This window comes from Cololabis saira, chromosome 3 (assembly GCF_033807715.1).
Source record: "Cololabis saira isolate AMF1-May2022 chromosome 3, fColSai1.1, whole genome shotgun sequence".
In the NCBI taxonomy this organism is placed as follows: Eukaryota; Metazoa; Chordata; class Actinopteri; order Beloniformes; family Belonidae; genus Cololabis; species Cololabis saira.
In genome coordinates, this window is record NC_084589.1 from 31,297,348 (window position 1) to 31,322,669 (window position 25,322).

At 39.8% G+C, this 25,322-nt stretch overlaps 1 protein-coding gene across 4 annotated transcripts; it reads right to left on the bottom strand.

The window, feature by feature from the left end:
- Nucleotides 1-1,489: 1,489 nt before the first annotated feature.
- LOC133436630 (polycomb protein SCMH1) lies at nucleotides 1,490-21,969 on the bottom strand. 4 transcript variants are annotated; one of them, XM_061717231.1, is made up of 17 exons: nucleotides 21,909-21,969; nucleotides 20,688-20,822; nucleotides 18,573-18,643; nucleotides 18,268-18,345; nucleotides 17,908-17,978; nucleotides 17,561-17,795; nucleotides 17,024-17,112; nucleotides 16,540-16,786; nucleotides 11,466-11,710; nucleotides 11,138-11,335; nucleotides 10,396-10,522; nucleotides 8,125-8,325; nucleotides 7,774-7,944; nucleotides 6,809-6,937; nucleotides 6,207-6,338; nucleotides 4,645-4,778; nucleotides 1,490-4,479 (listed from the first exon to the last, which is right to left on the bottom strand). In XM_061717231.1, exons 3-17 carry the CDS (start codon nucleotides 18,595-18,597, stop codon nucleotides 4,360-4,362), a joined length of 2,202 nt encoding a protein of 733 aa, XP_061573215.1. In that variant the 5' UTR covers nucleotides 18,598-18,643; nucleotides 20,688-20,822; nucleotides 21,909-21,969; the 3' UTR covers nucleotides 1,490-4,359. The 4 variants fall into 4 exon arrangements, with proteins under 4 accessions (XP_061573215.1, XP_061573217.1, XP_061573216.1 ...); XM_061717233.1 differs by having other exon boundaries at nucleotides 16,540-16,783; nucleotides 21,786-21,961; XM_061717232.1 differs by having other exon boundaries at nucleotides 11,138-11,332; nucleotides 21,786-21,961.
- Between the last annotated feature and the right edge of the window lie 3,353 nt (nucleotides 21,970-25,322).

Here is a 25,322-nt window from a genome sequence, read left to right on the forward strand (position 1 = left end):
AGCAACAAATCAAAGGCAGCAGGCGCGCTGGGTGAAGGGCCTCACACCAACTGTGAGGCACGGCGGTAGAAATGTTGCTGCTTGAGCAACCGGACATCTTTCCGATGTTTATCTACTTTTACCCATGAGGTACAGACAGTAGCCTGGTCTGAACCGTCTCAACGGTTTCATCTTCCCAGGTTTAAAAGACATTATTGTCTGTGTCAGATTAGTTCCCCCTACAGGAAGTTCCCTGCTGGGGTACATGGGTAGATCACACAGGCAGCAGGACATGGTGCTAAAATTCTGTGTATCGAACATTTGTAAGTAGATATAAGGTTTATTACAGTCAATCGGCTCCATAATTCACATATTTGGTATTTGGTTATCGGGCTTTATATGAAGAAAGTCGGCAGGGTGAAGGTTACACAAAGTCCAGTCTAACTGATGCAGTCAGCTGCGTTCTTCCTCTGAGGAAGCCATTAACTGTGAACTTTGTATTAAAGAGTGCTTAAATGGGCTTTTAATGTGAAATTGATCCGAAGTATGAATAGGGATCCACTAAAGGTTTGCTCTAAATGAAAAGAACGGTTGTGTCAAAGCCCAGGTTTTAACCACACTTCTGGTGGGATTCTGTTTAACATCAAAGGAGAATTATGCAAAATAAAGATATCCAAGGTCAAAAGTGGATGATTGTACCCAGTCATCGCTTTTGTTAGAAATAAAAGGAATTTCTATTGTTGGGTTTAATATTATCCTTATTCTGTATGCCTATTTCCAGGACTGTATGTTTCCATTTTTAAAGCAAGAGGTTTAAAAAAAAAAAAAAAAATGTTGAGTTGAAAATGGTACTATCTTCACTGAACACAATTTATATGAAAATAAATCCACAACTAACATTAGTGAAATGACAACTGTTTAGAACCCATTCACGGTTCAACGGCAAGGTCGCCCAAGCGTGATGTAGAAACCTCATGCCTGATTTGCAGTAACACTTAATATAGCTCATCGATGAAGCAGGAGATGGCTTGTATCTGCAAGCAACCCTGCTGAAACTACAAATCGTTGGATAATAAAACTTTTTAATTGAGGGAGAACATGCAGATGAAACAATAACCTACTAAAAACTAGTAAACTAAAAAGGAAAAACATACAAATTCAATATAAAAAAGGAGTAGTAATGGATTATTTGAGGATTACTGCAGAGAATTACACGTCTGAAGCAATATAGCAGGAACAGTGATGACTGAGTTACATGGTTTAAAAATATCAGATTATCACGCTGAGACGAGCAGATGGAAAGATGGCCACCCGTGACAGCACATGTCAGCATTTCTCTGGCTGAAGTAAAGGCTGATTTATGGTTCCGCGTTACACCAACGCAGAGCATACGGCGTAGGGTACCGCGGCGACGCACACCGTACGGTGCGCGTCGCCGCGTAACCTACGCCGTAGGCTCTGCGTCGATTTAACGCGGAACCATAATTCAGGTTTAACGAGGAGGCCTGAGCAGAGCAGCAGACGGGCTTGTGCTGCCCCCTGCTGGTCAAGTGGGGGAGGGCATGATAAAGTTCCCAACTTTATTAACTCAAGTGACTCAAAAGCCCACTGGACTCGGTGGGCTTTTGCAGTCATGTGAAACAAGAATAGTAATCTGTGAAACAGTCAAACAAAGCGAAAAACATCTTTTAATTTAAATAAGTGATCAAAACAGGTTTTGCGTAGCAAGAATTAAAAGAGTGTAAAATGATAAATTATGCTGACGCAGTTAAAAAAAAAAAACAGCTGAAATATTATATATTTATTGAACATGTTAGGGACTCTAATATAGTATAAAAATTAAAAAAGTACAAACAACAAAGACAAGACACAATATTGTAAACAACATTCAGTATAAGAGCAAAACTGATTTCTGTGTGGCAGTATTTTCAGAATAGACTTGTTCTTTTATTTCCTTAGAAGCATGTCTTTCTCAGGAGAACTTATCTTATAGTTGTAAAATAAAAGCCTCAAACTGAGACCGATCAAACAATTCCCAACTATTGGGATGAAAGTAGTGTTTTTTTCTTTTCTTCCTCTAGAGCTTTCCATATCAGGAAATCCCAACACAAAATGTTGAAAAAAAGTCCATATATTCATTAGGTACAAAATATGAAATGTACAAATTAAATGTAACATAGAAAATCAGGCTATAAAGCCTTATAACAGTTAAATTGACCAGAAATCAGTCTTCAAGTTACATTGAAATGCAAAACAGATGATGGATAAGTGAGTATCCAATACAATGTGTCCAATGCTGCCTTAGAGTTGCATTGTGCTACATAAAATAAACATTCCTCATTAGATGAGAAAAGGAAGTGAATATGGAGACCAGAGGCCTCACGTACAAAAGATGCGTTGTATTCGTCCTAAATTGCACAGATGTTATATGATGTTATGTTAATTATAAGTATCCATAGAAAATTGCTCATCGTAGTGAAAAAAAAATGGCAAAAGCAAATAAGGTGGAAAAAAAAAAAGAAAGAAGAAAATTCATCGCACCACAGGCGAAACGGAAGAAAAATGCCCCGACATGAAAGTTGATGTAAAAGAAGAGTTGCTGCTAGAGGAGGTCCAGGGATGTTAACCCCACATGAGGAGAGACTAGCATCCTTCATTGAGGAAATACTTTCTGGAATCCTGCTGGCACATGCCCTCAACTCCATACAAGTCTTCAAAAGTTTACATGAAACATTTAGAGACTGCTTACATCAATTCGTACCAATCAAACTGTCAGTAACATTTTAGAGTCATATCAAAAAGACTACATTAGGAGATTGGCTGTTTGCTGCAAATTGCATTTTAATGTTTGCCTGCTCATCTACAGTTTAGGGAAATATGATTTGAATATGTGGGTGCCACCTAGGGGTGTAACAATATATCGTGCCACAAAATTTCGCGATACAAAAACGTCACAATACGTGTCGTGGAGGTGACAAAGTGTATTGCAATATTGTGTTATTAATATTAATCTATTGTGTTGACTAGTAACGCACATCCGACCACGCGTGCCGACCGCGCCTCGACCCGCGGACCAAAATCTTACTCCGCTCAGAAGAAAGTAATACCGTTTTGCGGTCCCGATCACGGGAAAATATTTTTACTTGTATGAAACTGAAGATGCATAATGCAAACCTGACATTTACTTTTAGTTCAGTTTGTGCAAAATGGTTGGCCTGGCTTTCTCTTTAAAACTTAAACAGTTATAAAGCATTACAAACTGTAACAATAGGGAAAACGCACAGCATTGTTTTGTATTTTGTGTCTTTCAAATAAAAGACCATTTTTTCCAGTCATGTGTTCCTCATGCAAGGTTGTTAAAAAAATACTGCTATAATATAGTATCGTTATCGTGACCTCAATATCGTGTATTGTACCGTATCGTGAGATTAGTGTATCGTTACACCCCTAGTGCCACCCCATACGGCTGGCAGGGCCACCTGTCAGTTCGGCTGCTGTTGCTCAAAACCGGAGCGTGGCTGGGACCAGTTCAGCGCAGAGATCCAGAAAGATCCTCTTGTAACCTAAATCAGCCGATAATCCAGTCGTTATCCTGGACCAGCAGGTCAGCGTGGCCCTAGAAGACACGCTCCCTCCAAACTCTTTTAGCTGTGCCAAATCTTCCAAAGTTGCGCAATTACTCTTCACGACTTCACGCAACCATGTAACAGGACATATACTTGCCTAACCTTGTCATTTTTTAATTTATCTAATGTGGCTTATTCCTAATTTATATGATCATCCAACACTGTTTTCTTCTCAGTGAAAATGAGAATTCATTTCATGTGTGCGATGGACGTTCGTGCGCTCTGCAACCAATCACTCCTTGATGTGTGTAACATCTTCGCGTGAAAGAAAACTGAGAAAACTCATCAGTTTACTTTGGATTTAGGTCGTGGCAATATTTTAAGGCACAATGTATGTGGCAAAATTAAGTTACACGTGGTTTTGTTTGATTGTTCAAGTGTACATCATAAGTGCTCGAACGTGGGAAGAAATCTTGTTTTCAAATCCCTCCCGAGTTCAGGAAATTTAGGGAAACATATTTTGATGAATAAAAGAAAGTTTCACTACTTTATAATTGGGCATTGTCAAATGACAGAATCTGTGTGGCGGTAGGCTCAAACCCTTGCAAAGTTGATTTTACTACATCCCAATGCGTGTGCGGAGTACGCAAGTTTTTTTGTACATGAGGCCCAAGAAACGATGGTCTGGTGGAAGATGCTACATGCAAATGGTCAGTCTGCGTCTGTTATGAAGTGCATGACAAACTGACCCCAGAACAGAAAGTCAGGGCGAGAGAAATGTTCTTTGGGAGGCTGCGGCTGTTTCACGACCTCCTCAGGCTCGCTTGAGCTTGTCGATGTGGAACGTGAGTTTGAGGGCAGGGCCGAGTTTCAAACCCATGTATTTCATCATCACGTCGCTCCGCAGCAACAGCAGTGCTTTACCATCAATCTCCTGTAACAGACGGAGAAACAATATTGGTTTTTAGCGGTTTCACCAAAATTTAACAGAAATGCATGCCGTGTCTAGGAATCATGCAGTAAGGAAAAACACTACTCTACTCCCTAAAGTGGAATAGTGTTATTGTAAGTGCACTTATCAGACTGAAGGGATACGTACATGCTTTCTGAAGAGGTCAGCATGTGGAGCCAACACTGGGTCAATATCTCTAATATACTGCATAACTTCCTCCACAGTCCACAAGTTTGGATCCTGACCACTGGGCCTGGGGCTCTCTCGGAAACTGCCTGAGCCTGAGAGCAAAAGCAGAGAATAGATCCATCACAATAGTTTACTTGGTTTGCAGACTGCAAATTGATTTGTAAAAAAATAAATAAAAAGTCCAAGAATTTGTTATTTAAAAATGCAAAAAAACTACTAAACATAATTAACTAAATACACTTTTTTTCCCATAGTTTTGAAACACAGACATTTTCAAAACACAAATGAGTGAGATACTAATTCATGAATGAATTTGGATACAAAAGCTTTTATTTGGGCTCATCTTTAAACAGCTCTCGAGTGGTGTTAATTGCAGGGCAGAAGATTTGATTACCTCTTACTGTGACCCTAAAAAGGATGAAAACATATTCCTTTGGTTGAGCAAAAACATTTTTTTTTTTTTAATTTTCACATTTGAAGCGTTCAAATTAAAAGTGAAAAGCAGTCAAAAAGGAAATGTTAAAGGAGACGTCCACAGAGATTCTCCATTTACAAGTTTTTCCAAAAGTGTAGAGCTATAAAAAAAAAAACATGGATGCAAGACTGCTTTTTCATGTGAGCAGTTAATTTGAGGTAGAACAGACACATGCCGTGCACTGGCATGATGTTGCCACTATCACACATTCCCCATTCAGACAGATGGCGGCTCATCGTATGTGCATACACTAAATTCATGTAGTGCTGAGGTAGGAAATCTGAATGCTCAAAAAATCTTAAGGCAGGTACAGCTCACGACCTGGGAAACCCCGTAGTATGGTACGCAGTAATCCTATTAAGGGTGTTGAGGCTGAAACAAAAATTGCTGAGGGTTTTCTCTCAGATATTTACAGGTCTTGCGTTGGTTCTAGGGCATCGCATTTAGAACAATCAAGTCTCAATGGTGGCTCGTGTTATTTTCATATAACTTAAAAAGGTCTCAAATGGTGTATTTGTTTTCTCCTGCTGCATTTTAAAACAGGCAATTCAACTAATACGCCCAGATTATGTGGCTGGGAGTCAAATTACTCTTCCTTGTATACATTCATTTAAACCAGAAGTGGCCTTAGGGATCTGCACACGCTCCACAGTTTCTTCCCCAGCTGTAAACCACCAGGAAAAGAGCTGATAACAGCAGAGAATGAACACAAACAATACCATGCATTTAATTTATCACAAAAATTGAAAAGCTGTAAAAATGTCCACACAGTTGTCCAATTCACTGTTAGAAATGGTATCAATTTCCCACAAGCTGAATTGTTTTGTTTTAGGAGGTAACAGGTCAAAACCAAAAAGCTCAATAATAACCAACCTGGAAAAGGGACAAATCATCATCAATCATAAAGAAGTTGTAAATATTCCTCTCCTCTACCTGTAAACTGGTGCAAGGACGGTAGTGATCTGATTAAATGTTCCATCTAAGCTGGAACTGCAGCTCAAGCTAACTAGCGGTACATGTAAACATAGAGACAGGCGTTTCTCACCTGTGGAGTTGTTATGATGCAGCAGTTTGGAGGGAGACCTGAGGCCCGGCGTCAGACCCGGGGAGTTTGGAGAGTGGGGGATCTTCTTTAAGTGCTCTGTTGCTACAGCACTGCTCTCAGTGAAGGACTCACCTACAGGAAAAGCATCATTGAGCTCATGCAGGTGGAGAAGGTTGTTTTTTTAAGCCCAAAAATAAGAAATGGGACCAGCAGCTCAAAGAAAGTTAAAAAATCCTCCAAAAGTCTTAAGAACAATACCTCCCAGTGTCCTCGCTATTTTATAGAAATTTCTTAAAACAATCCATTAACTCAGTTAAAATCTATGGAAATTGAAAGACGATTAAATGATTAACCTCCTAACCCAATTCCTAAAATCCCTCACTCCTGAGCTGGAATTCTGTTGACCACATTCTTTATAAAGCTGTTTCACACTTTACTGGACATGTTGGAGCAGCAGACAATCAAAACACTTAAATACAATACAGAAAAAAAGGTTTTCTTTTAGAAACATTACCCATTAAATATAATACCAACAAAAAGAAAGAGAAAAAAAAAGAAACTGGTACACATTTGTTTAAAAGAAGATTGCTGAACTATCATACCATCAGTGGAGTGCCGGGGGGTCTTTGCTAGTTTCTGAGATAGAGGACCATTGAAGTTCTGGAGCAAACGCTTGCTTCCTCGGCCTGGACCTGGTGACAGGGCGTCTCCAAAACTCCTCCTTTCTGAAACTAGCACACATGCACAGAGAGAACAGTCCATGCAGTTGCAGATTATTGTGCCACGTTAAGTAATGTGCTAGAACTGAAAATGCTAAAAATAAAAGTGGACCAGACAGTTTTGTTAACTTATGAAGTCTAAACAGGATTATTGAATGTATCACTGCGTTCCCAAAAAATATGTTGGTATCTTGCCAAGTCAATAAAAATCCTGGCCAGGCCAAAAAAAAAAAAAAAGACGCATGAAAATCAATAGTCTAATAAAAGGGTATTTAGTGGCTACTGTGCGGTTCTCAACATAACTTTTTATCTACTCTTCTTTATTTATGTACCCTTAACTTCACCTCAGTTTAAGAATGGTGCGGACCATGACAGAAAAAGTATGGAGCATTGTTCATCTACTTGTTACATGGCTGCAAATTCAATAAACCAACCGCCAATCTGCCAAAAATCAAAAACTGACAAACCCAAGCATCTGAAAACCCAGGTCAGAATATCCGAGGCAGGAATTCAAAGTTAGCAAAGTGGTCTCTAGCAAAGTACGGTAGGTAGTTTTATTAGTAAATTACTAAAGTTGGTAGTATTACTAAATATGGTTCAGGGAGGACAGAAGAACAGAACACTCAGTAATAAGAGCAACAACTTTTCTCTATGCCTGCTGATAAGAAATTAAGTTTTTGTAAAAGAAAAAGACGCCGTTATGCTCTTCAGGAAGATGTGGAACATACTATACAGACTGGCTTTGCTACAAACATAGCTAGCTTTCACAAGGGATATTAAAGTTTTGTTGACATGATGAGGCCACAAATGCACATGTGAACAAACAATCATCTAAAACGGACTCTGACCTGTGGTATATGAGAGACTGTTGTAGTGCACCCCTCCTCTGGCTACAGGCTGGCTGCCAAACAGAGGATCACAGTGTAGGTTGTGACAGAGTTTCTCCAAGAAGCGGAGGACGTACGTGACACTGCTGACTGTAGGTAAGGTCAGAGTGTGCTGCCGCTGGTCAAAAAAAGCTGAAAGATACAAAGAGACAAATGGAAAAGGACAGTAAACCACCTGCTATCATAAATTGTCCTCTTGTTGTTTTTATTTCAAAGCAGTAATAAATCTACTCTCATTAATGTGAACACTGCCACAGTAAAAAAGTAAGACTTGAAACACAGATAAAGGATGAAGGACATTTTGTTGCACACCTGAAATGACTTCGCCTCCTTGTCCAGACTTGAGGCAGGAGAAGACTGTCCCCTGGTTGTGTGCAGAATCCACACACGCTTGAACACACTGCTGAAGAACTGAAGACGCTCGGCCCGGACCAAAGTGGTCTGGGAGCTGGTGGATGCGCCGCGGGTCCAGATGGGGTCCCACCTTACCATACTTGTTTAGATATACACAAACTGTGGAAGAGGAAAAACAAGTTAAGGGCTGTTGGATGGCTATATTTTATTAAGCCTTTGAACTTTGAAACAGCAGAAAAAAAACTTTTATCACAAACCCTCATTGAGAGACAAGACAACAATGTAGCAAGTAACTTATATTTGTTTTGCCATTCAGCACAAAATCTCTAACAAGAGCCATTTTTCAATTCAAAGGACTCCAAATTTGGACTTGTGTGCTTGGTAGTTCATATTTGGTAAACATGACTCAGGAGAATGTTTTTTTGGAGGACGCATTTCAGTCTTTCTGAAGATGGAACAGGAGTGTACTTTTGTACTTGACAGCATCACAGCTAAGCCAGTAAGTTAACACGTGTTAAATACAAACCGGATTCGGCTGAAGTTGGGAAATTGTGTAAAATGTAAATAAAAACAAAATACAATGATTTGACAATCCTTTTCAACCCATATTCAAATGAATACACTATAAAGACAACATATTTCATGCTCAAACTCATAATAAAAAAATAAATAAAATAAACTAACCCGCACTTACTGATGTAGTGACGAACTGTATTTACTGACAGTGGTTTTCTGAAGTTTTCCTGAGCCCATTTGGTGATATCCTTTACACACTCATGTGGGTTTTTAAGGCAGTGCCGTCTGAGGGATCGAAGGTCACGGTCATTCAGTCTTGGTTTCCTGACGTGGCGCTTACGTGCAGTGATTTCACCAGGTTCTCTGAACCTTTTGATGATATTATGGATCATAGATGTTGAAATCCCTAAATTCCTTGCAATTTTGCTTTTGAGAAATGTTGTTCTTAAACTGTTCAACTATTTTCTCACACAGTTGTGGACAAAGTGGTGACCCTCGCCCCATCCTTGCTTGTGAATGACTGAGAATGTTTGAGGAGGCTCCTTTTATACCCAATCATGGTACCCACCTGTTCCCAATTAGCCTGATCACATGTGGGATGTTCCAAATAGGTGTTTGATGAGCTTTTCTCAGCTTTCTTTATTTCCCAACTTCTACTGGACGTGTTGCAGCCATGAAATTCTAAGTTAATTATTATTTGGCAAAAAACAATTAAGTTTATCAGTTTGAACATTAAATATGTTGTCTTTGTAGTGTATTCAATTGAATATAGGTTGAGAAGGATTTTCAAATCGTTGTATTTCGTTTTCATTTACATTTTACGCAATTTCCCAAAATCAACTGAATCTGGGAATCCCAATCCAAACTGGGTAGGGAAACCCAGAATCTGTAACTAAGAAATCAAAATCTCTAAGTGAAAGTGAAATCATATTTCTCAGCCGTTGATCGACACTCATTCCAGACTTGCAACCGTAAAATTAAAATGTGCAATTGAGAAGCACTGATCAGAAACTGAGATGGTTTCAGAGCCGATGACGAGGAAAGAAAAGTGCAACCCAGAAAGATAACAGCACTCTAAAGTTGGAGATTTTGATTTCTTGGTTACAGATTCTGGGTTTTGGTTCTCAGGTTTTGAATGTTGATTCATGTTACATTTGCTCTTGAATTGTATTTATTATTGAATAATAAACACTCCAACCATCAATATGACTCAGAATGGTGTGTTTTTAAAGGGTTTTATGCATCAGCTGTTTTATTGAGTTTGGTGGAGAAGAAAAGAGTGAAAAACTCAAAACGTTGGAGGGAATTTCAGAATATGGTGCATCTTATTAACCACAACCAAGAGGTCAGAGGAGTTATATTATCATGAAAACATCTCAAACTTTATTCCCTTACACATAAACAAATTGATGATATTTTTTCAAATCCTTCTCTTCCTCCAATAGCACTTGTTAATGTGCAATGGATTCTGGGATACTTTTCCTTCTGAAGTCTAGTCTTCCTTGGATACAGCCTTGATAAAATGGGTTGGACGAGAACACACCGGGGGAGTTTGACCATACGCGCTTAAACGCAGACTTTGATTTGGATCAGAACTTCAGCAGCAGCTGGTGACGTTTCACGAGAACACAAGTACTTGCGTGTTGCAACAAACGGGCCTATGTGGGTCTATTTGTATCTATAATTGGAAGAACGTGACTGTATGTTATGTACCTGTGGGAGCCTGTAATGCTGAGCTGGGGATGGTGGCGTTGTCCATGGGTACAGTGCTGGTGTCGGGCTCCGGAGTGCTGCTGGTGGGAGACGTGGGGACTGGATTAGGTACCACCCGTGGTTTTCTCTGCACACAAGCAAACATATTCAGATTTTATAGTGAAGTATACAAGACTGCAAAAAATATATACATTAGAGCATAAAACACAGTAGTTAACACTTGAAGTGGATCAAAAAACACATGGTATGAAATAATTCTGAATAATAAAATAGTTCTTGTCTTATGACAAGTACAATGAAGTATTTTGATCCACTTCAAATGTTGACTACTATATATACACATAATACTGCACAAAAAAACTATACAATACAGTGTAAGTATACAATTGTACAAAAGTATATAATACATCATAAAATCTGACTTGAATCTGTTGAATTTATTATTTATTTTCAATATAAAAACAACAACATTTGAGTGTATTAATAAAAACAAAACAACCTGAAGTCATAAATAAATTATAATAATAAAGTCGTATGAATCTGAAAATGTACAAGTGAAACTGGTCAGGAACATCATGACAGTAAAGATGAACACACTGCAGCAGAGCAAAGAGGTCACTGGCAGGTTACTGTATGATGAAATCGTTTGTTCATGTACAAGTAAATGAGATCAGAAGACTGGATTATGAATCCAGATGCTATAAAGTGAGGTTTAATTGTTTTTAAAGTTTTGGACGACTACCTTACTGCCTGGCTTGGGCCCTCTTTTCTTTGGGATCTTTATCGGTCCCTCCTCCTGCGTCTGGGCCTGTTGCAGAGCTATCCTCTGTGCCCAGCTAGTAGGTAGTTTCCCTCTAGTTCGCCCTGGTCCGGTCGCTGGCCGTCCCGGGCCGGCCATGGCCTCCTCCAACCAGCCAGCTTTCTTTGCCCAGCCCAGCTGCTAACAGAGTGCAAGGGAGAGACAACCAAGCCGGAGAACCACTTTATTATTAATATCCTGAAATATGAGTCGCTTTTATATTCAGGCAACACTCTGACCTGATGATATTTGTGGGTCATTTCATGCCTACCTTACTCCCAGGCTTGGGACCACGTTTTTTGGGGATCTTTATAGGGTCCAGGCCTTTGCCTGGCTGGATACCCTGCGGCCCAATTGCAGAGGCCTTCTGACTCCACGGCCCCGGCACTTTGGTTTTCCTGCGGCCCGGCTTACGTCCTCTCTGACCTGGAGGTCGGCCCACCATGGGGTTGGGATTCATGGCCGAGCTCTCCACACTTCCGTCAGTCAGTGCCCCAAGGCTCTTAGGCAATGCCACTGGATGAGCAAAAATGGATAGATGCATGAGGCAAGGTTAAAAATAAATACATATTCTTTCACCGCTTCATGTATTCCACCTGAATCGCACACAGACTACACATAGAATGGAAAGCATGTGCATTTAATCAAGATGCAAAATCATTTTAACAACCACCTGCAATGTAGTATGAGCATGCCATTTCAACACAGCAGCATGAGTCAGGTCCTCCTAGACTAGACACACATTCAAGAAGCCTTCTGAATAAAAGCCGTTATGCTATCAACTGACTCAAAAAGCCGCCAACAAAGAACTGAGATTAGTCATTACAGACATTACCAGAACACTGCATATGACAAATCAGTTAGTCACCTACAACCGTTTTCACACGTGGACTCCAGTTCTGAAATGTTATAAAGATGTTCCTAGGGGTTAGCTTGAGAAAATAAAAGGTCTACATCTTGTGCTGCAGACCAGTGGAGATTTCCCTCATCAAAATGTATCAAGATTAGCTGCTACAGCTGCACATTGCCTCATCCTGCTAAAGGTTATTGCTTTCTGCTGTCCTGCATGTTACTTTTGACTTCCTGATTGTCTACCACCGCAAGTACTAGCATGTGTAAAAAGTTTTAAATGAATCAACAAAATCCAGATTGTTCATAACGCCTGAAATACCCCCCACCCCCCAAAAAAGAAAGTCCCTGAAAGTCTTCCAGGTTTGGAGACGAGATTTCTCAAACTGAGGTGGAGAGCAGGATTACAGAGAGAAGAGAAAAAAACAACCTCTTATTTCTTTTAGAAAACTGTTCACTTAGCAAGTTTAAACTTTTCTTTCAAACTTGAAAGTTTGGTTAATATATTACCACACACACACACACACACACACACACACACACACACACACACACACACACACACACACACACACACACACACACACACACACACACACACACACACACACACACACACACACACACACACACACACACACACACACACACACAATGACAAAAATGACAAAAGTAATAAGCAGTTTACTAAGAATCAATTAAATTAAGGTGAAAAAAAAAGACATGACAACTCTAAAATGGCATGCCAAATGAGTTGAACAGACGGATAATATGCATGGCAACCAAAGAGCCTAGAACAACTTCCAAGGAGATTCAAGGAACTCTAAGATCAAGGTACATGAGTGTAAGATCACATCATCCGTCACTGTTTGAGCCAAAGTGGAGGACTGAAAAGGACCGTTGAAAGCAAATCATCAAAAAGCCAGACTGGAATTTGTCAATATGCATATTGACAGGCCGCAAAGCTTCTGGGAGAATGTTCTTTGGACAGATGAGAAACATTCTTTGGACAGATGAAGACAAATCTGGAGCATTTGGGAAGTCACATCAGTTCTATGTTGACAGATTGAAAAATGAAGCCTTTAAAAAAAAAAAAAAAAAGACAGCTAAAAAGAAAAAAGACAAGAGACAGCTACATTTTGGGGATGCTTTGCTGCATCTGGTGCAAAGTTTCTTGAATATTTGCAAGGCACAATTAAATCTTGACTATCAAGGCCTTCTGGAGTGAATTGTGCTGCCCTACGGCCGAACCCTTCTTTTCTGTCGCATGTCATGGGTCCACAAACGTAAAAACAAGTACGCTAGGAGGAAAATGTTAGATTACTCTGAAGTGGCCTTCTATAAGTCCTGATCTAAATCCTACTGAACATCTGTGGAGAGAGCTGAAACATGCAGCCTGGAGAAGAAACCCTTCAAACCCGAGACAAGGACAAGGACAAGGACAAGGACTGGGTCAAAATACCCATCTACAGGTGCACAAGTCCCATTGAGACTTACAGAAATTGCTTGATTTCAGCAATTGCCTCAAAAAAATATTAAGTTGAGGGTCCCAACAAATTTTTCTGGGCCAATTTCATTGGCTTGTTTTTTTTTTTAATTATTCTGTTGAACCAAATTCATAAATAATTTTCTTTTTACTTTTGACAGCTTCAAGTTATTTCAGTAACTATTGTGGTTATTTTTCTTTTTTTTTCTTTATCTGCAAAAAACATTTATTGAAAAGCAGCAATATATATATATATATATATATATATATATATATATATATATATATATATATTACACAATTGATGATATATATTATCTTTACTTTCATGTGTATGCCCAAATGTAGAAACAACCTGCAGACAGCTGACATTTATCTCCAGACATCCCTCTCAAAAACACCCCCCCTTATTTTACCCGGGTGGAATCTTTCAGAATCACAGCAGATCACAGGAACCACTGCAGTTAAAGGCACATAGTAAAACGATGAGGGCTTATATTATAACAACCGAGTAAACCATATACTTTAAAACCCATCCCTTGCAAAACCTATGCATGCACAAACAACTACAGTGTCATCATAATATCTAATTTTAGATGCACCTGCAGGCCTACACACAAACCAACCCACACACACACACACACGCACGCACGCGCATGCAATGCACCCACTGAAAGGTTCTGGTATTCACCCTGGATCAACCAAAGACAGATTTACGAGAGGTGCAGCTATGTTCATTAGTACAGTCTTGGCCCGCGGGGTTGTATTTATTAAACACTTTCACACAGCCACACCAATCAATGCAAGGCTCAGTCTGCAGGCAACTGCTACTTTTCCTGGGCTCACAGTGAAGCTAGGAATAAAAATGAAAAAAGAAAGAAAGAAACAAAAACAGATTCTAAACAGACTGGACAAATCCTTGATTGAGTTTAAAAGTGTAAAGAGAATGAGAATGGAATCAATTGTAATACTTGTAAATACAGTTAAACAAATGGGCAACAAGCAAAGTCGTTTTTTTTTCCCCCCTTTGCCTTGAGTGCATCGAGTTCATTGAGTTCACAAAGCCAACACTGCCAGCTTCAAAGTACAGTAACAACTTCTCTACAGCTTTTAATCTATGACTCAATGACAGCAATTTGTGTTTTTGTTAATTTTACTCACCCTGCTGCTCAAACAAAAGATAAAATAGTGTAGTTGTCTGCTCAGCTGTCCTCAGATTCACCCACTCCTCTGGCCTGTCCTCTTCTCCTGCTCTTCCTCTGCATTGCTCCTCCTTTCCTTCTCTTTCCACCCTTCGCTTCTCTCCTCCCCCAATCTACTCACAATGTAAACAATCCACCTTTAGCTACAGACGCATATCTTTTCCTTGTGCTTCTATCCACTCTCCCAACCTAATGCTTTCCAAGGTGCCTAATCAGACTCTCGTCACCAGGATGCCAAAGAGAGGCCTGTGGAGGGGCACCCAGGCTCGTTTCAACGTCATGTCCTACTTTGCCAACTGGGTGAGTGCCAGACCTTCATAAAACACGAACAGGCTACAAAAACATGCCCTGCCTCCCCTTTTTTCCCCTCCTTCCTTTCACTCCTTCACATCATGTGGATTCTACAGAGAGGGACAGTTGACCTTGCAGCTGATAATCCTCACAGCCACTTCTTCTTTCGATGTTTCTTTTATCCCAAAGAGATTTCCTCTCGTTCCAAGTCCTTGCCCTGGCTCATTCCTCAAGCTGAAGAGTTTTACAGGTTGGGAACTTCTGAAATGTTCAGCTTTTAAGTTACCAGTGACTGTGACTTTACTTGCTCAAATGAAAAACAAACCACTTTTCACAAAGTTCTCTGTCAGATGTGCAGTAAACACAGTCTTTCGGATGAAAAGCAGAACCACAGGCATCCCCACTTACGTACTTAACAAACAGGGCCGACGTATATATCTGGAGAGAGTTTAAAATTTAATAAACTAAAAATAACATTTCACTTATGGATTTAAAAATCCAACTTGCACCCCCTAAACTCCCAGAAATCTGGACTACCGCGCCTCCGCTGTGCTCCCCTGGACCCTCACAGACCAGAACAGTCGGGTAGCTCGGAGAGCAACAAAAGCTCCTGCGGGGACGACATTGTGGAGACTGAAAGAAGTTCGGCAGTTCATGAGGCTCGATGACGGCGATCTGTTTTTAGCGCACTCAAAGTGCGGTCCACATGCCAACATCCAGTTGATGGCAGGATATCGGAGTATGAGAGCGAGGTGGCAGAATGAAGAGCTGCTGCAGCAACAGTTGCTTTTTTTTTTTTTACCTTTACAGATTTCTAAATGTCACACAAAAAAACTAATTATGGACAAAAAAAAATGTATTAAACAGTCTGATATAGTATAATAATATAGTGCATATCAATGCTTGTAATAAAAGTGAGCTTTAAAAAGCAAAAAAACAAAAAATGATCACCCACATGGTAATGACCGAACTTAGTAGCAGTATTTTGTCACCAATCTCCACTTAAATATAAATATTCCCAGTAAATTCCCAGTAAATCTGGTTTACATATGGAGGTCTTTAAATATCCATTTCTGTTTCCGCAATCATAAATCTTTTCACTAAAAATAAAATACAATTATATAAGCTTTCCCTTCTACGGTTCTTGATATTCTTTTCAGATAGTTCAGCTGTTCTAACCGCAACAAACACAGTGAAACTGGAAAGTTTTGTCTACGAGTCGTGCAAGATTGCAGGCCTGACTGTTTGTTTTGATGAAGGGTTATGAACAACTTCCCAGAAATATGCTCAAGACATTTGTTATCCAAGAATGTCAATGCCTTTGCCCATGTGATTAACTACCCTCAGTATTATTCAGCAGGGGTTAACTCCTACCCGGGATGATCTGGGTAGGTTTAAAAAAAAAAACTAAAAAAACTAAACCAGGTTTTTCTTTCTTCCCAATTTGAGAAGTCATAATACCTATAACAACTAACAGTGCTTTCCAAAGGCTATATTTAATTCAGAAATTGCCATACCTTTAGTGCCAGGCGGCTGAAGGTTGTCTCCAGTCAGGGTGCACCAGCCGACGGGGAAGATGTCACGCGAGTCATAGCGGCAGTAGTAATCGAAGGCTCCGCGCCATCCATCAAAGGTGACCAGCACCTCAACGCCACGCAGTGAACCTACTGTGGCCGGGCAGATAAAGTGGGGATTTTTCCGGTCCACTGCCTCAAGCTTCATGCCCACTTGGAAAGAGTTCTGCTCTGGAGCGGGAGGCTCCTGCTGGGAAATATGGAGAAAGAGAAAGTAGGTCAGGTAAGGAAGCTGGCGTGCCAGAGTGTTTGTGCTCTCATTTCTACGAAGGAAGAAGCAAATTAATAAGTAAATAAATCAGTAAAATCAACAGATGCTGGTGAAGTTTTGCGCAGTTAACACATCCTCTACTGTATAAAAGTGTAGATCAAAAGATCATTCCTTTTCTCCCTGTTAAAAGGACAATCCTGAGCCTTGTACAAGTACCTTGTGGAATATTCGAGAGGGAGCCATTTCAGCACCGTTTAGCGTTTTCAACAGGAACATAGGCCAGGAGGACGCATTGAGGCGGAAACCTGTAAAGGGGATAATATGAACAAAGGTTTAATCATGCCATAGCATTAGCTTTTAAAAAAAGAAAACTAGACAGGAGCATAAGGAATAAATAATAAATCAGCTGAAGAATCACCTGTGCTTTGACACTAAATGACCATGTTTTCACCTCATCAAAATAACCACCTGCATTATTTAAACTACCAAACTGTAAAGGTAATTTCACTGTTGATACATAACAAGAAGATAATGTAAGGAGAAGGGTTTTCAAGTTGTGTCAATTTATTTGTTTTATAAAATGACCCACATTCTACACTGTCACTCACTGACCTCTAGTGGACAGAAAAAAGAAAAAAAATGTATTGATAAAAAGTAGAAAACGTCCTGTAACAAAGGTTAGGGGTTAACCTTTAGTTTTTATGGTGGTATAAATAAAAGAAGGTTTAAGTGTATCTGTGGGTGCGTTCTTACCCAGTGGTGGCTGTAACATGCCTCCGTTCTTTTCGCAGTTGCCAATAGGCTGAATCTCCGAGGAATCCACCAGGCGCCAGAAGTCGTTCTTATTGTCAGAGCCATCTAAGCGCAGCCGCAAGCGTGAACCCGTCAGCCCCACGACGGTGGCTATGCAGGTGGACGTGGTGTTTCGCGGGTCCTGGGCCTCCAGCTTCATGCCCGCCTTAAACTCGTTGACTGGCGGTGTGAGGCTCTAGCGTGTGACGAAAGACAAGTAACAGTTGAAAAAGAGACCTGAGGGGAGAAAAAAATGATTCTGCTCAAATGACAAATGTCAATCTGCAAGGCAACCTGAATCTGCTCACCTGTCTAAAACATGAAGCAGGAGCAGCAACGGCGCCAGCCTCTTTCAGGTATTTTTCCCAACTAAAATGTCCTACAGAAGAACAAAAAGACTTAGAAAAATAGTGCGGACATGGATTATTCATCATCTACGATTTGAAAAATGTTCAGTCCTGAATAAATATCGTGTTGAACAATCTGAGGAGAATATATTAATACAGTAGATTTTTTTCTAATAATGGCAAACAAAGGACAGTGGGTCTTTATTAAAACCATTTGGACAAAACTTTATCTTGATGATTAATGAAAAAGCTGAGTACTGCATTTACTTAAAATGAGCCAAAATATAATTAATAAATCTCTGGCAGCTCTGGATTAATTACCTTGGTATTGTGAGGGCACCCGGGAGGGCCGTCCACTCCGGGCATGCTTTATCCTGCGGGTATCTTTCCACTCTATAGCTGGAGGAACCGAGGAGGAAACAACAAGATCTCCAGTGTGAGTAATTTTCTCATTTGTCAATGCCTTGCATTTATACCCACAATTACTGCTTTATTAGTCTGTGGGGACTGGTTGGAATGTCAAACTTGTTTCATTTACAGTATAATATATGATGAAAATATAATAAAACTACTTAGGGAAAAAAAAAAAAACACAAAAAACTTCTGGTAGTGATTAATAAACTTACCTCTCTGTGGCACTGGTTTCCTCATGCTCCAACAATTCTGACCAGCTAGAAACAAGACAGTGGCTTCTGCTCTAAAGAGCAAAAAACACAAAAACAAACTATGTTACATGTTACAAGGACAGCTGTGCCAGAAGATGGCTGATATACTACAACTTTATGAACTTTATCTTTTATTTACAATCCAAACAGATACCATTTACAACATGCCACCTTGACATTTGGAAGGAAGTGTTACGTTCAGATATAATGTCTAAGAATACTTTGTGTTTAAAGTAGCATGGAAAAAAGTTAAAAGACGCCCATTATATCACATTTGAGTACATTCAAGGTACGATATTGACTCACTAAACTCACTGACTCACCACGGTGTCTGTCATTATGATTTGTTACACTTTGAGTGACACTTTGATTCATCAGGATAAATGTAGCAACTACAAGATCCTGAGCAGGAGGTCTAGAAGTTCATTTTTCAGTCAATGTTTAACCGGAAAATATCAATATTATATATATATATGATTAGCTTATATAATTTGTTTTCCTCATATACTAGTTCTCTATAAAACTTTTAAAAAAAATCTCTTTTCACTTAGTCCATTTTCTTCTTGATACATAACATCCATTCGGTTGACGTTCATCTAGTCACAAGCCAAAAGTTCATCTTGATTTAGAGTTTTGCATGTTTGGTTCAATTAAAGTCAATTAAATCTCTCTGTTGACGCATGGATCTTAACTGATGAACCTGTCTAATAACAGTGCAGGCACAATGTACAAAAATACTTCAGTAAAGGAAAAACAGCTTACATTTTTTTCATTTTTGATTTCAAATATTTTCAATTCACATGGACAAAAATGCCCTAAAGCATCAAAGAAGTTAGACTTAAAAGGTTGCATGATGCATAAAACAGAATATTTCCACTGGCAGGCTAAAAGGGTACATTTTAATTAAACTCATAATTATTTAGCCCAGACGTCAGATTACCTCACATAAACTGTATATTTTACATGAAAAAAACAAACATCTATGCTTGTTATATTCCTAATTTTTTGCTTTTCATGGCAGGCAAATACACATCATGACAGGCACATGAGCAGGATCACCAAAGAGATTGTTCCAACTTTGAATGGCAATCAGATTTTATTCCCTTTTTCATCTGCAATATGTTCATTTTAAACTGGGATTCATCATAACATATATAGAGCTAACAAAATAATAGGAAGTAAAAAAAGTAAAAAAATGCCAGGACTGCTTCTCAATTAACAGAAAGCAGCAGTAACTGGTTTCCAAACAAAGAAAAGTTATTCCTTTGTGTTATGGGTTTTTTATAACGCTCAAATTGTTCTGAGATTGATCATTGCTATGTCCCACAACTTCACCAAATACATGTATTAAACAATAAAGATACTTCCTATTGATTACAGAAAGGAAAAAGCTTCCAACCCAATAACCACAAGTGTACTAAATGTTTACAAGACTTCTTGCCATCAATCAGTAGTCAGGTTTTAGGAAAGAGCAACATGTTTTGACCCCTATTACCCAAAACACCTGCCCACAACATTAACCAGCAGACAGGTCAGGAGGTCAGACTGATTCAGTCTCCATCCCACGATGACCGCGGGGAGGGTTTATTGTTTGAAATAGTCAGACAACCCAAAAGTTATATCCAATAAAACAGATCACCAAGAGCGCAGACATAGATTCAGGGAAAACAAGACCAAGATTAGATGTAGAAGTAGTTAAATTTGATAAATGTATTCACTTAGTTGTTTTTTTTTTAAAATTATTTTTAATTTATGTTATTTGTGAAAGGGGCAGATCAGATAATATTCTTCTTCTTTCTGCTCCCTCTTCATTCATAAGTTAGGAACATTTGTATTTGTATTAAATTGTTTTGTTTTTTGAATGAAATAAAGAATAAAATGAAATGAAATGAAATAAACGAAAACACAGTGGGACTATAGTTACCATCTGGGAAATATTTTGTCTAGAAAACCATCATGTTTTGTTAGTTTTTTTTCCTAAGTTCGATTTCGGTGAAAGAGCAATGACAGAGTATTCACAGTGAAGTTGGTTTAAAAAAGAAAAAGAGAGAGCCATTCATGTTGGAGATGTCTTACCTTAAAACTTCATACCCGTCTGGCAGTGTTTTCTCCTCCCGGATGAGTTCCCTTTCAACAGAAGTGCGCCTTTTTTTTTCCACCGTCAAGGGGGATGGCGTCCGAATTAAAGCGACCCGCTCCCCGTTTTCCAGGCTGGGGATATAACAGGATTGTTAAGGCTAATTTATGGTTCCGCGTCACCCCAACGCAGCGCCTACACTGTACGGTGCGCGTCACCGCGTACCCTACGCCGTAGGCTCTGTGTCGATTTAACGCGTAACCATAAATCCGGCGTCAGAGCTCCCAACAGGTACACCCTCCTCCTGCCGTCTCTCCTCCCTCGCTATTCACATTAGTCCGCTACCCACATGGGGTAATCCTTTTTTTCTTTTGCTTCCAATTTCTTTATTCCCAAAATATCCACAGGTTTTGCTGAATTTCCCCCTGAGCCCCATTCATGAGACAAAGCTAATGCTGCGTTCCATTTACCTCGGAAATCGGAACTGGGAACTGGGAATAACATCACAGCCGAGTTATCAGCGTTCCAGTTACAAAGTAGGAAAACAAGATTGTAGTTCGCATATACCACATGAAAAATGTAAATTACACTATAGCAGTATATATATGCCGAACAATACTTGTATACGACTGATTTAGTGTGACCAAAACTAGAATGAAGTGCAGAGCTCTCTTCTACTGTTTACAACCGCGGCAGCCATCTTGGAATGTGAACTCGGGGGTGGTGAAGACTCTCCCACTTTCCCAGTGGGAAATCCCACTTCGAGGGGCGTTCCAGTTGAAAATTCCGACTAGGAACTGGGAAATTCCGACTTCCGAGGACAAATGGAACGCGGCAAAAGCTAACACATGGGGACCCCTCCTCCTCCTCGCAATGTTTGCATGTTTTACTCCAATAAGTGACAGCAAACGCGTGTTTGTGTTGGAGGAGTTACTGCAGGATTAACGGGAGCCCGGCGTGTGTGATTTAAAAGCATGCACAGCAGCAGCAGGGGAGTGCAGCTCCCCCCCTTCAGCATGCAGCACTAGTAACACACAACAACACAGACATGCCCACTGCCCTGCAGGCTAACTTAGCATGCTCGGCGGCTCGCTGACCTGGTTACAAATATTAGCAGGAGGAGAAAACGGGAGCGCAGCGGGTTCTGCCGGCGGGAGTCTGGGTTTCATGCAAGAGCCGAGCCCCAGAGACCGCTGCTTGGTGTTTTCGAGTATGTTTACCTTGTTTTGTTATGTGTGTACTTGTTTCAGGTGTGGGGTTTGGGGTTTACCGCTTGTCCGCCATGTTTTTAAGGAGATGAGAGGAGGGGGCGGGGCTTATCTGGCGACGCTGCGACCGGTCACCGGCAAACCACGCCCCCTGGCGGCCACAAGGTGACATTACATCTCATGTGTCTGATTAGTAAGATCAATCAATCATTTTATTTATTTCAAACCAACAAAACCACAACTCTCGTACTACAAAACAAGAACAGAAAGTTACAGGACACAATTGAACAGAACAAACAACAATACCAACAGCAGACACTATAACAAAACAAAACAAACACTGTTTGAAAAGAGGATGGCAGAAGCAAAGCTTATTAATTTCCATCCCCGCCAACACACATATAACAAAGACAACCATAACACCAGAGGTGGACAGAGTACTCGACCCCAGTACTTGAGTAAGAGTACAAATACTACTGGTCAAAATTTACTCCGTTACAAGTAAAAGTAGCTCAGTCAAAATATTACTCGAGTAAGAGTAGAAAAGTACTTGCTTTTAAAGGTACTTAAGTATCCAAAAGTAAATGCTTTTAAATTTACTTTAAGTAAGAGTAAGAGTAAGAGTAAATTTCTTATTTTCCACATCTGTAAATTACTATATTTTTTCTAAATTAATTTAAGGATCTTTTAACTCTTGTTTCTGAGAATTAACTAAACCAGCTGCACTGATGTGCTGCTTTTAGAACCACAATGTTATATAAAACCTGCAGAAACACCAAAAACAAATCAAATGAATGGGATCATAAGAGGACAGCAGATGATGCAGAGTTTATTAACAATCATGAACTGAAACCAAATGAACCTGCACCATCCTATTGTCTTTGATTTTGTCTTTCTTCTCCTGACACAGGCGTAGCCATTGTTGCGGCTCTGTCTTGACAAACGCAGGCTACTTTGGCGGTATCGTTTTGAGGAGGCTTGACGTATTTCCGCTTTACGTACATCCCAGTGGAGAGCTGCACTGTGATAGGTCTCCTCCTTTGACAAAAACAGCTTGTGTCCAATAGGACTTTAGGGAAGAAGAAAAAAGAGCAGACCTGAAAGTAACGAGTACTTTTCAGCCTTCCTAGAAATTTACTCGAGTAAAAGTAAAAATATTTGTCTTGGAAATGTATTCAAGTAAGAGTAATAAGTACCAAAGAAATCTAATACTCAAGTAAAGTACAAATCCTCTGGATATGTACTTAAGTACAGTACTCTAAATTTACTCTGTTACTGTCCACCACTGCATAACACAAAGTTACTCCCTAAACCCCTCTTCCCCTCAATCATTTCATTTCTTTACATCAGTTTATCTCCCCTTCCCCTTTTATACATTTCAAAGACTGCTTTTCTGTACTTGCTTTTAAATTGACCGACACTTTGACTAAGTTTAATTTCATCTTCAAGGCTGTTCCACAGAATAACCCCTCCAACAGAGACACACATACTTTTAAGAGTTGATCTTACACTTTGTTGTTGCAATTTAAGTTTTCCTCTTAAGTCATACCTTTTACAACCTTCCCTGTCATGAAATAATTGTTGAATTAAATTTGGAAGAAGATAGTTTTTAGCTTTATACATAATTAGTGCAGTTTTCAATTTTACCAAATCAAAAAATGTTAACGCAGAGGCCTTAAGAAAAAGTAAATTAGTATGATCATTGAACCTGACATTGAAAACTGTTCGTATGGCTCTTTTTTGCAATATGTAAAGATAGAGAGAAGATAAGATATAAGATAAGATATCCTTTATTTTCTCCCTCAGTGGGGAAACTTATTTTTGTTGTCAGCAGTACACTTAGCACACACATGCAGGGGAGGGGTAAAAAGACTGAAAAGTCAGAAATAAAAAATATATAAAAAATACAAAAAGATACATATATAATATGTATAACCACATAATATGAACAGTATATACAGCTGGTTGAAAAGAAGAAACAGTGCAGAAAAAGCAGGTGGAGTGTTGTGAGGTAGACTGGCAGATTGGCAGTTATTGCACATCTTATATTATTGCACATCTTATATTATTGCACATCTTATTGTCCACTGGCTACTGAGAGCAGGCCTGGTTATACAGTCTGATGGCAGCGGGGAGGAAGGACCTGCAATGCCTCTCGGTGGTGCATCGTGGGTGACGAAGCCGGTCACTGATGGAGCTCTCCAGGGCTCTGACAGTCTCATGAAGGGAGTGGGAGACATTGTCCATGATGGAGGACAGCTTAGCCACCATCCTCCTCTCCCCCACCAAGTAACATCAGAATCAGAATCAGAAATAAGTGTATTGCCATGTTTGTTGAACACACACAAGGAATTTGTTGTGGCTATTGTTGCAGTACAAAGAGCAAATATATAATGAAAAGAGAGAATGTACAACATGAGGGAAAATGTACAACATGAGATTTTAAAGTGCCGGATATGAGTCTGTGCAAAAGTGACCTAGGATGTGCGTTAATGAAACGCATAAGGTCAGGATTGGAGTCTTTACGCTAATGTAACGTAGAGTGGGATGGGGGGCAGTCCGTGGTAGACGGGGGAGAGGGGGGTCCGGGGCCTTGTTGATGAGGACAGCTGCAGTTGGGAAAAAACTGTTTTTGTGGCGTGAGGTTTTGGTCCTGATGGACCGCAGCCTCCTGCCAGAGGGAAGAGTCTGAAACAGTTTGCGTCCGGGATGGGTGGGGTCTGCTGCAATCTTTCCTGCACGCTTCAGGGTCCTGGAGGTGTGCAGGTCCTGGAGAGATGGAAGATTGCAGCCAATCACCTGCAGCCAAGATGAATAACATTCAGATAATTATCATGTTATTTACCAAATAAAACTAGGTCAAAATGTAGATGAAGTCTGTGGAAAAATTAAGTACAGCCCATGATTTTTTTTACTTTTAAACTGCATGTAAACACCTCAACCTGGTCAAGCCGGATTCATCAACCAGTTTGGAGCACCTAGATAAGCCAGTCGCAACCAGGTTGTTAACGCCATGTATACGGGGACAGTTTCTTCCCCCAAGCTGTTGCTCTGATGAACTCTCAACACTCATAGAGTCTCAGAGTAATCAATAACTGTGCAATAATAATAATAATAATAATAATAACACGTTTATATGCTGTAACGATCCACCTTTCAATAACCATGTCTACCTCATACTGCTGCACCTTGCACTTTAAAAAAAAATTGTATATATGTTAAGCTGCAATTTTTCTATTTACTGTACAGTGAGCGAAACAACCGAGTCAAATTCCCTGTCTTGTTTGACCTGACTTGGCCAATAAATCTGACTCTGATTCTGATTCTGATTTCAAACCAGCTTCAATAACTGGAGGAAACCTTATTTTTTTTGTTTTCCTCTGACTATCAGTCTCTCACATCATTGTGGAGCTACTCTTTGCATCT

Bases quoted from the DNA above. Each gene is read 5' to 3' on its own strand.
- LOC133436630 (XM_061717231.1), bottom strand. From the start codon at position 18,597: ATGAGGAAACCAGTGCCACAGAGAG. The intron at 17,796-17,907 runs GTGAGCAGATTC...GTCACACGCTAG, and splicing joins CTGCTTCATGTTTTAGACAG to AGCCTCACACCGCCAGTCAA. The intron at 10,523-11,137 runs GTAGTCGTCCAA...GCTTGTGTGCAG, and splicing joins GGCCCAAGCCAGGCAGTAAG to AGAAAACCACGGGTGGTACC.